Here is a 12,501-nt window from a genome sequence, read left to right on the forward strand (position 1 = left end):
TGCCACCCCTACCCCCCCCCCCCCCCCCACCCCCAAAAAAAAAAGTTGCAAAATCATTAGAGCACTTATTAATGAAGGGGTAAAGTAGGAATGCTATAATTTTGATTCCGTTAATTTATCTTCTCCAAACACACTTGAGTCTACTCTTTCGAGAGTATATATGTCATCTTCTTGGGCATAAAAGGATGAATTCTCGGTGCATACAATTCCCTTTCGAGTTTTTTTTGTGTCACCTTTTTTGTTGGAAATTCATTTATTAAAAAATTTAGGCAGATGCCCTTCTATATTGTGATTTACCTGTCATGTAGAGGTAGGTTCCGCAGATTGGTGACTGATTCTGCCTGAAAATTCATCCTATCCCAAGTACACCTAATATTCCATCCCTATCCATTTGGTGGAGGAAACAAGCTGGTGTGCTTTTCATATTTCTTAGGCACATCATGTTTCCTGCCTAAGCATCGACAGAATATTTAGCACGATCACCAACCATGAAAACAAAACTGAAAATAGAAAGATAAGAATAGAAAAGTAGTTGATCAGGTTCAGTTTTGTTAAGAAAGGAGCCAAAACCAAAACTAAAGTTATCAGATTCTGCAATCGCAAGTGTATGCTATTGAACACTGCAGACTACAAGACTTAATTATTAGTACATATGCTGTCCTGAAGCTCTACTTTTCACGAGCAGGTATATAAAAACTCACCAGACGGCAGATGCCACCGGAAAAAGCATACAGTATTAGACAAATCAGATATTTTATCTGGAAATTACTTAAGCAGAGAAGCATATTACATAGATAGAAATTATAGTATTATACTTGCACCAGCGCTCTTGAGGAAACAAAACTGCCAATATTAAACATACTCATAACTACTGAGTGTCTTTGGCACAGATTAACTAATGTAATCAAAATTGTATTCCTCATCAAAACAAATGTAATCAAAATTCTCAAAACTAAAAATGTTGTTATTACTACTATGTTGTCTTGTCCCTTTGCAAAGGAGTTGTTATGTGATTTGTAGAAAGATGAATTATTTGGGGGCAAATCGAGGATAGGTTGCATTAGAAATGATGTATGCAACATGTAAAGAGCTCGAAATCTTTAACCAAGCTGAGAAATAACTACTTCTCTTTCCCTTTTTGATTTATGCCAAGAGAAGGGGATGGGCCAAGAATGCAGAAGTCCAGTTCTTGTTAATACTTATTTTTTCACTGCTTTTCTTACCTTATTGTTTATCTGAATTGCAGTTGTGCCAAAAAAGCTTTCTGTATTTATGCTACAAGCGGACTGCTGGAAAGTTACATTGCTCGGAGACAAACTCAGTTCGAGAAACATGATTACATGATATTGTTAAGACGGACATTTGTCATATGGAAAATGTATTGGCATTGCTTCAGGTGAGAGTGGGTTTAGTCACAACTACATGTCTAAAAATGCACGACAATCTTTGGTTATGATTAAACATCCTTTTCCAATATCTTTTTACAGGGAAGATTGATTCCAATGGCTGTATTATTGCTTGGGAGATTGCTCGGCCTAGGTTTCATTCTTTTAGCCGGGGTTGATCATGAGAAAGATACTTTGGGAGCACTGGGAGAATACAGGAGGCATCTAAAGGGGTATTTAGTTTTCAAAATTTTAATAGTGTGTTAAAATTGGAAGCATCTTTAGGTATTCTTTTTCTACAGTTATAAAAATCAAAGCAATAGTTTTATAATTTTAATTGAGACACTGTTCAAGAAGCATATCAGTTGCTGCACCAGAAATCCACTTTGTAAATTGGGATATCCCTTGGATCATGTAGAGTTGTACAGTTAACGTTTATTCTGGAAGAAATATTTATCATATTGATTTTACTATTCAAATAAAGGACCTAGAGTTTTCTTGGAGAAAGCTTCTCTTCTTGCATTCATGCATATTTTGGTAGTATAAATTATAGAATTGAAACTCTGAATTGTACTTATCATCCTAACTTTAAGGTAAAATGTTTAATGATTCCAGAAACGAATAAGACCAGAGACTCTCACATGCTTTTAAGGGTATGTGAGCAAAGTTTCACTTCCCTGCCAAAAGAGAAATTTATACAAGCTTGCTATATATGTGCTAAGAGGAAAGAAACATTATAAATTGAGGGAAGAGACAAGGTCAATAAGATTCTAAAGTCTTTCTTCTTTCTCAGAAAGGTTTGTGTAATTCTTTCATGTTTGAAAGGTTAGTAATTGAAATGTGTTCCAAAAGGAAGAGCAACCTTCGACTCAATGGGAATCAGAGGAAGGCACTACATTTTTTTTTTGGGCAAGTAAACCATTTTTATTTACCAAATAGAGTTATGTACGGACAACAAAAAAGGCTGATAGTTGGACAGCAAGCCCCAACTCCAGCTATCGCTCTACACTACAATCACCTCAACTAATCTCATATTGACAATCTTAGCTATAATGGATAGAAATTTAGCTGCTCCAGCCATTTTGCAGTTCTCTGCTTCATTGCTCCTCTATGATGCACCTCTTGAACCATCTTTTTGATGATGACTTTCTTTCCTTGTTATTTGTTGGTGAATACTCTTTGGGTTTTTTCATTCCACATATAGTAGACTGCTGCAGATTGCAGCATCCTATATACTGCAGCACCAGTACTCTTTCCACTTGCATTCTGAACAGCCCACATTAGTTCCTCATCCCAGCACATAGGGTCTCTGTTAATACCCTGCCATTGTAATAGGTGTTTCTATATCTGTGCAGAAATCCCGCATTTAAAGAACACATGCTCTATACTTTCATCTTCCAGATTGCATAGAGGGCAGGTTTTGGTCAGCTACCATTTCCCATCTCATTAATCTATCTCTTGTGAGTGATCTTCTGTGTGTTGACATCCTTAAGATGAAGATCCATTTGGGTAGGCCTTGATTGTTGCACACCAATTTCCTCCATGTTAACTTAGGAAAGTTAACATTTTGGAAAGTTCCTTTGTAGAGGCCTTCTCCATGTTGTATATATCCTGCACCCCATAACCTGCATCAATATAGTATCTCTTGGCTATTAACATCTTTTGTACCACCCATGAATCTTGTTGGGGAATATCTTCAGTCAAATTCTTGTTTGTCCCATAGTACACATGAATCTACTTTACCCATAGCTTGTCTTTCTTCTGACAAAGATTCCACAACAGTTTGCACATTGCAGCTTTATTTCGCATAGAGATATCAAGTGTATTTAGGCCACTAGCAGTCCTAGGCATACAAATTTTATCCCAGGCCAATAAAGCTTTTTTGGATAGTTCAACCACCTCCCGTCCACATGAATCTTCTACAGTTAGCTTCAATAAGTTTTATCACCTTCTTAGGCAGCACAAAAATCTGGGACCAATATACTTGAATGAAAAATAGGACAGACTTAATCAATTGGGCTCTGCTTGCATAGGAGAGGAATCTATTATCCGGCAGGGGTTGACATTGCAGCACTGCGACCCTTTTTGTACTCAAGGGGACACCCAAATATCTTATGGGAAGAAGTTCCCTTTTAGAGAATCCCAGAATAGCCAAAATTTCTTCTTGTTCTTCCTATGTGACCCCTCCAAAAAATACCGAGCTTTTGCTTAAGTTTGCTATTAGTCCAAAGGCTATAGAAAAGCTTTGGAAACAGTTAAAATCACAGAAGTTATATCTCCCCTACAAAATAAAAGCAAGTCATCTGCAAATCCCAGATAATCAGTTTTAACTTAGTACATTTCGGATGAAAGTTGAAATTAGGCTGTTGTGCTAATGTCTTTAGCTGCCTGCTGAGATTTTCCATTACTAATACAAACAAATATGAGGATAAAGGATCCCCTACCTTAATTCTTTCCTGGCTTCAAAGGGTTTGGTGGGCTTCCCATTCAGGGGCGGACCTACATAGAGTGTTGGGGTCACGCGACCCCGTTAGTCTCGGCAAAAACCACGAATACTTATGTTATATATGGTCTCTATGTATACGAAGGAATCGTTTATATATTTTCCTTGGCCCTCTTGAACATAAATGTCAGACGGCAAGACTGGTTTACTGGACAGCGCAAAATCCCTTACTTACTCGATTACTTGGGTTCGAAACCCACTCCTCTAACGTGATTTTTTGTTCTAATAAAATTGTTTTTTGGTTACTTTGTTTTAAAAAGAAAATCATGGATACGTACTCCTTTTTTTACTTACTATTACTCCCTTACTGGTCAATGGGTTTATTTTTGTTTTCTATAATATTTCCTGAATTAGTTTATTTTTATTACATAGTTGTTAATTTATTTTATTCCTTTTCCAGTCCTTCCCTCACTGCCTTTTTTTAACTTACTACTATACTCCTTACTAGCAATTAATTTAATTTTTTTCTTTTATCTTTTCAAAATTAGTTTATTACTAGTACATAGTAGTCAATTTATTTTATTCTTTTTCAAGTCCCTCACTGATCACTCTCTGCTTAGAATTTTCTCTTTTTTGAAAGCTTTATCTGACATGTAACTTAAAGAACGAAGAATTATGGAGAAGTAAAACATATTTTTTTTACAATAATAGGAGGACAGTTGGATCCATGTAATGACTAATAAAGTTTACCTTTTGAAGATTGTAAAATAAAACTTGGACAATTTCCTATGTGATTCTTCCCTTCCATATGGACATTCACAAGTGGCTTGTGATTTTCTATGCATTAGCAAGATATATATTCGATTATTTTCTCAATTTTAATTAGTGATACCTAAACATTTAACTCATCGTATAGCTACAATCACATCGGGACATTCTATATAAAAATTTACACATTAAAGTTTAAACCTTTGCCCTTTGCGTATGAAAATGCATAGAGTTCAAGTATGAGCCTATGATGTACTTTTATTATATCAGTACCAAATTAATTATATTCGATAATATTAAATTTATATTTTGTTGATATGTTATCATAATCATTTACGTTTTCATAGAGTTGCCTTTGCATATATAAAGTGATGGTGCCTCCGCCGCTCTCAAATCCTGGGTCCGCCCCTGTTCCCATTAATAAGGATCGACTATGAAACTGTTTTCATAGCAATCATGATCCAATCAACAAACATGGCTGGAAAAGGGATTTTTATCTTCCTATACCATATATGAAACCTTATTACCCTCAATGTTTAAGGTTTTAGTTAATTACATTTCAGCATACCAAATTACCATTTTTATACCATAATTCAAATTAGGGATATAATTAAGGGTTCATTTATATTAGGCATAATTATAGGACTGTATCTTCCCACTTTCTCTTTCCTTTCATCTCAACTGTTCACAACACACACACAACTCACGATGCTCCTATGCTTCCTCTCGTTGATCATCCCTAACTGCCCACCGCCTCTCAATTGTTATTAAGAATAGAAGAATATCATATTTTCAGATTCACAAGAAAATATTAAATTCTTTGATCGAACCGCTTGAATTCCCACTGGAAATAATAATGGGAGAGAGTTCGAAATTTCAAACACAGATAGAAATCAAGCAACAAATGGCGGCAGCGAGATTCTCACTTTTTGATATCTGAATTTCTTTCGAGCTATGACATTTCGTATGGAGATCACTTTATGAATTGCCTATTCTTGAAACCCTATTTTTTTTTGGATTTTTACATTCCTATGCCACATAGGAAACCTTTTGTAGTCAACATTTTTTTTCAATATAAATTGTAGTTTAATTGTAGTATAAATATAGTGGGTCTGAAGATAGTGGTTGATAGGTTAACTCTCTGTGGATTCGACCCTGGGCGTAATACTCGGGTTATATTTGCAACGTCCGCAGAGTCCTTTTTATAAGGCATAGTTGGGCGTGATCAAATTTTGGCGTCGCTGCCGGGGAGTTAACGGAATTATCAATTGCCATTGACAGCAATACAAAGATTCTTATTGTAGTCAGTTTTCTCTCTACAAAATTTTTCATTGAAAATTTAACGGTTGTTGATTTAGGTGGTCAGGTGTATGCCTAGAAAGTCTACGAGGACTGGAGAACTACTCGAAGGACTCTCAGACCCTGAGCAAACATTCTGGGCATTGAACCGTGCCAACAAAAGAATTCAACAATCCCAACAAACACTCAAAATCGAAATTAACATGGGAGACGTAAACGATCCCAACGGAAACGTCAGGAATGAGCAAGATGGCTTAAATGCCAGGGAAGGGGCACCTCCTGTGCCTGAGGGTGCATTATATGACTGGGCACAACCAACAGCTGACAATTTGGCTACTGCCATTGTTGTGCCCGCAATACAAGCTGAATCGTTCCAGATCACAAATAACATGCTACACTTGTTGCAGAACAAGGGACTCTTTTCTGGGACACAAACAGAAGATCCTCAGCAGCACTTGAAGAACTTCCTGTCTATATGCAAAACTCAAAGGCAACCCAACGTGACTCCGGAAGCAATCAGGCTATTATTGTTTCCGTTCTCGGTGACAGGAGCTGCTCAGGTTTGGCTAAACTCGCTCCCCATAAACTCTATAGAAACTTGGGATGAGTTGGTCAAGCAATTTCACAACAAGTTCCATCCGCCCAACAAAACTGCTCAACAAATTGATGAGATTGTGAGTTTCAAACAGAAACCAATGGAGACACTACACGAGACATGGGGCATGTTTAAGGGAATGTTGGTTATGTGTCCCCACCATGGTGTTCCAGAACAGATGTTGGGACAACGGTCTTACATGGGACTGTCAGACAGCATGAAGAATATCGTTGATGCCTCTGCTGGTCGGGCATTCTTGAGCAAGACTTGGAGAGAAGGTCAGAATTTGCTCGACAAGATGGCGCAGAATTCAGGTTGGACAACTAGGAACGCACCTATCACTCCAGTGGTGCACTCAGTGCCTCTTGATCCTTCTAATACAATGGCTGAAAATATGGCGACTCTCTTGACACAAATGATCATCCTCACCAAAAAGGTGGAGGAATCAGGGCAGAAGCAGCAGGTTCATATAGTAGATACTACCAATGGGGGCTTATGCACATCTTGCATTAGCCAGCCAATTGGTAATCCTTGGAATACAGAGCATGATCATCATCATCAGCACCCTGAAGATATGAACTATGTGGCTAACTACGGGGGTCAGAGGCAAGGTAACCAGAACTGGGGTCAGCAGACTCAGCAGCAGTACAAGCCACCTCAGCCACAGTATAACGCCGTAAATATGGGAGGCATGAGACCCCCCAACAACGTGGCACCATATCCTAGACCACAGGGGTACAACAATCAGCAGCAAGGGTACCACCCACCTTAGCAACAGCAGGGTGGAAGACAAGAAGACGGGTTTGCAAGACTTGAAGCAATGATGCAGCAGGTTATTGGATCCAACGCTAAGATAAATGAAAGGGTGGATGCACATGATGCAGCTATCAAAAATATTGAGGTACAAGTGGGCCAGATTTCAATGTCACTTAACAATCATCCTCAAGGGACATTACTTGCAGATACCCAAATCAATCCAAAAGATCAGGGCCCAAAGCAGCTGATGGCGGTGAGTCTCCGGAATGGCAGGGATCTAGATATTGAGCAAGAGAGAGCTCGAGAAAACATACAGGCTGAGACACTCATTCCAGTGCCCATTGAGCTGGATGAGTCTACGAGATTGACAGAGGTAACAGTCCAGCCCGCACCTGAAGAAAAGAATATGCAGCAAGAGACTGAGACAGTAGCTGAGCCAGTAGTTGAAACAGTAGCTGAGAAAGAGAAATCTCAAGTGATTGGGAAGAAAAGACCTCCTGCACCATTTCCACAAAGGTTGGCCAAGCATCAAAAGGAGGAGCAGTATAAATAGTTCTTGGAGATGCTCAAATAAATCCAGGTAAACATTCCATTGATTGAAGCTTTAAAGGAGATGCCGGGATACGCTAAAATGATGAAAGACTTGATGTCTCGGAAGTTTGACTTTCAAGACTTGTCCAAAGTGACACTTACTCAGACTTGTAGTGCAGTGGTATCTAGACCTGTTGCTGAAAAGCTATCTGATCCAGGTAGCTTTACAATTCCATGCACTATTGGGAACTTTGCCTTTGCTAAGGCACTCTGTGATTTAGGGGCCAGCATTAATCTTATGCCCCTGGTTATTTATAAGAGGTTGGGCATTGGGAGAGTTAGACCCACCTCTATGTTGTTGCAGCTGGCCGACAGGACTGTGAAGCGTCCATTTGGGATCCTTGATGATGTGCTTATTCAGGTGGGGAAATTCGTGTTCCCTGCAGATTTTGTAATCTTGGATTGCAAAGTGGATGAAGAAATTCCTATAATCTTAGGACGACCATTCTTGGCCACAGGGAGAGCTTTGATTGATTGCGAGACTGGGGAGCTCAAGATGAGGCTCAATGATGAAGAAATTATATTCAATGTGCAGAAATCGATGAGGCGACCAAGTGAGTTCGCAAATTGTTCTCTTATTGATGCAGTGGACGTAATTGTAGAGTCTGATGATGAGGCGTTGACGGTTGAGGATCCTCTTGCTGCATGCTTGACAAATGTGGATGAGGTGAATGGTGAGGATTTGGCGGAATGGGTGTTGGCACTAGAAGGTAGAGGGTTCTGGGATAGAAATCTAGAGTTTGAGCCCTTACACTTAGAAAAGAGAGAGACCCCTCCAGCAAAGCCATCCATCGAGGAACCACCTAAGCTGGAACTAAAGCCATTGCCAGCCCACCTCAGGTATGAATTTCTGGGTCCCGACTCCACATTACCTGTTATTATCTCATCTGGTTTGTTAGATGTACAGGTTCAACAGCTTTTACAAGTACTAAGGGAGTGCAAAACTGCCATTGGGTGGACCATGGCAGACATCAAGGGGATCAGCCCCGCCTATTGCATGCACAAGATTCTGCTGGAAGAGGGGCACAAACCTTCCAGGGAACATCAGAGGAGGCTGAACCCGAATATGAAGGAAGTGGTGAAGAAGGAAGTGATAAAGTGGTTGGATGCGGGAATCATTTTCCCAATCTCTGACAGTAGCTGGGTTAGCCCAGTTCAATGCGTTCCTAAAAAGGGTGGCATGACGGTTGTGAAGAATGACAACAATGAACTAATCTCAACAAGAACTGTCACAGGCTGGAGAATTTGCATGGATTACCGAAAGTTGAATCTAGCCACCCGGAAAGACCACTTCCCACTTCTCTTCATTGATCAGATGTTGGATAGATTGGCAGGGAGGTCACACTTTTGCTTTCTGGATGGGTACTCAGGGTACAACCAGATCTCTATTGCACCCGAGGACAGAGAGAAGACCTCCTTCACTTGCCCATATGACATTTATGCCTTCAGGAGGATGCCCTTTGGCCTATGCAATGCACCCGCCACATTCCAACGGTGCATGATGTCCATATTCACTGACATGGTAGAGGACTAATGGAGGTGTTCATGGATGACTTCTCAGTGGTGGGAAATTCATTTGAGGAGTGCCTAATAAATCTGACGCGTGTGCTAAAACGGTGCATCGAGACCAACTTGGTTCTGAATTGGGAGAAGTGCCATTTCATGGTACAAGAAGGAATAGTCTTGGGGCACCGGGTGTCAAGCAAAGGAATAGAGGTTGATAGAGCAAAGGTTGATGTCATAGCAAAGCTGCCGCCACCAACTTCAGTCAAAGCCATAAGAAGCTTCCTTGGACATGCCGGGTTCTACCGGAGGTTCATTAAGGACTTCTCCAAAATCGCCAACCCTCTCTGTAAGTTGTTAGAGAAAGATCACCCTTTTGTATTTTCTGATGATTGCAGGGTAGCTTTTGAGGAGTTGAAGCAAAGGCTGGTCACAGCACCCATAATCGTTGCCCCCAACTGGGAGCAACCGTTCGAATTAATGTGTGACGCTAGTGACTACGCGGTGGGGGCAGCGCTGGGCTAGCGGAAGGATAAATTGATGCACCCAATCTACTATGCCAGTAGGACGCTGAGCGGAGCCCAGTTGAACTACACAGTGACAGAAAAGGAGATGCTAGCTGTGGTATTTGCTTTGACAAGTTTCGGTCCTATCTGATAGGACCAAGGTAATCGTATACACTGACCATGCAGCTCTTAGATACTTAATAGAAAAGAAGGACTCTAAGCCACGCCTGATTCGTTGGGTGTTGCTACTGCAAGAGTTCGATCTTGAAATTCGTGACCGCAAGGGCACTGAAAATCAAGTTGCTGATCACCTATCACGACTTGAAGGAGCTGAAAATGTAGTAGAAGTTGAGGAAATTCTGGAAACTTTTCCAGATGAGCAGCTGCTCGCTACCACTCATCAGGAAGCGCCTTGGTATGCAGACTATGCTAATTACCTGGCCAGTGGTATTGTTCCTAACGACCTGTCATCGGTCCAGAGGAAGAGATTCTTTCGTGAAAGCCGATTGTATTACTGGTTTGAGCCCTACTTATTTAGAATATGCCTTGATAACATGATCCGGAGATGCGTCCCCGAGATCGAACAATCTTCTGTCTTGCAGGCGTGTCACGCTTCGGCTTATGGCGGTCACTTTGGAGGAATCAAGACAGCAGCTAAGGTGCTAGAGGCCGGATTTTTCTGGCCAACGGTGTTCAAGGATGCTCACTTGTGGGTCAAGGGCTGTAATGAATGTCAACGCACCGGGAACATTTCCCGGCGTCAGAGATGCCCATGAACCCAGTTCAAGAGGTTTAAGTGTTTGATGTTTGGGGGATAGATTTCATGGGTCCCTTCGTCAGCTCCTATGGCAATAAATACATTCTTGTTGCTATAGACTACGTGTCCAAGTGGGTGGAAGCTGCAGCATTACCCACCAATGATGCTAAGGTGGTGGTCGGGTTTCTGAAGAAGAACATATTCACCCGTTTAGGGACACCACGCGCAATTATCAGCGATGGAGGCACTCACTTCTGCAACCGGGCCTTCGAGAAGTTGTTGGCTAAATATGATGTGCGCCACAAGGTGGCTACTCCATACCACCCGCAGACTAGTGGACAGGTTGAGGTGTCCAACAGAGAGATCAAGAGCGTATTGACAAAAACTATAAACGCTACAAGAACTGACTGGTCAAGGAAGCTAGATGATGCACTATGGGCTTACAGGACAGCTTTCAAGACACCAATTGGTATGTCACCATATAAGTTGGTGTTTGGGAAGGCCTGTCACCTACCTGTAGAACTTGAACATAAAGCGTGGTGGGCACTGAAATAGCTGAACTTAGACTTGGAAGCTGCGGGCACGTCAAGAGTCACTGAATTACATGAGCTAGAGGAGTTCTGGTATCTTGCTTTTGAGAGCACAAGGCTGTATAAGGAGAGAATGAAGAGGCTTCACGATCAGAACATCATTGAGCGAAATTTCAAACCTGGGGACAGGGTATTGCTTTATAACTCAAGACTGCGGTTGTTCCTGGGTAAGCTAAAGTCAAGGTGGTCTGGACCATTTCGCGTGGTTGAAGTGTTTCCATCCGGAGCTGTGGAAGTTGCTACTGAAGATGACTCTCGTACATTTAGAGTCAATGGTCAGCGGTTGAAATTGTATGTGGGTATGAACGGGCCTAAGGAGATAACCGAGCTGCATTTGAATGAACCCCAGAGGTCAAGCGAACCTTAATTGCGCTCATATGAGTCGTGCTGCGACGTTAAATCAGGCGCTACGTGGGAGGCAACCCATGACATTGTTGTAATTGTAACCTTTTTAGTCTATTCAAAAAAAAAAAAAAAAAAACTGGGCGTTAGAATCAGAGAGGGGCCTCGACCGCGGTTCTACTGCGACCGCGGTGAGACCGCGGTCAAATGGCCTCTCTGAACCTCACTGCTCGCGGTTCTACCGCGACCGCGGCAGAACCGCGGCAGCCCCAGACGCGGCCAGGTAAGTAGGTAAGTTAAAATTTTTTTTTTTAAAAACCTTTTAACCTAATAAAAAATCACCACCCCTCCCCCTTTCTAGTAACACACTCGTATTTCAGCCCCTCCCCCTCTTCCCATTCTTTCTTCCTCTCTCTTAAATTACTCTCTTCTCTTCCTTCTTCTTCAACCCCTTCCTCCCCAACCTCCATTAACACACCTCCACTTCTCCCTCTCTTCAACTCAAGTAAGTTATTCTTCTCTCTCTCTTTCTTTCTCTTCTAAGTAGTGTATTTTGTTAAGTTATTAGTTTCAACTAAACCCTAGTTAGGATTAGTGTAAAAATTTGAATTTTTTTTGCTTTCTTTTATGTTTGCCATTGTTGTAGTTGATGTTTATGAGGTTGTTTGGTGCCAAATTGATTGGGTCTCCATTATTAAATAATTGTGAAGTTGTTTTAGTGGCTTGGAGGCCTAAACTAGATTTTTGTGGTGTAGTATGGTATTGGGTCATGTGTTGGCCGAAATTTTGTTACTGTGTTGTATATTTTTGGGGTGTGTTAAGCCCAACCTAGGTTTGGGGTGTTGTAATTGATGGTTGAAGATGTGTAGTTGATTGGTGGTATGGTTGTAGTTGCTATATGGTGGTGTTGTATCTCATGTGTAACATTGAAAGGAGTAAGCGTGGGGTGTATTATGCCGGAAGTGG

General features: G+C 41.1%; 1 protein-coding gene across 1 annotated transcript in view; it reads left to right on the forward strand.

The window, feature by feature from the left end:
• LOC109210889 (ribonuclease P protein subunit p29) overlaps positions 1-1,886 on the forward strand; it is a 6,268-nt gene extending 4,382 nt beyond the window's left edge. The window contains exons 8-9 of the mRNA XM_019374396.1: positions 1,247-1,396; positions 1,488-1,886. Coding sequence (XP_019229941.1) covers positions 1,247-1,344 — 98 coding nt within the window. The 3' untranslated portion in view covers positions 1,345-1,396; positions 1,488-1,886. The remainder of the gene's footprint in view (positions 1-1,246; positions 1,397-1,487) is intronic.

The sequence above is a fragment of the Nicotiana attenuata genome, chromosome 1, assembly GCF_001879085.1.
Source record: "Nicotiana attenuata strain UT chromosome 1, NIATTr2, whole genome shotgun sequence".
Classification (NCBI taxonomy): Eukaryota; Viridiplantae; Streptophyta; class Magnoliopsida; order Solanales; family Solanaceae; genus Nicotiana; species Nicotiana attenuata.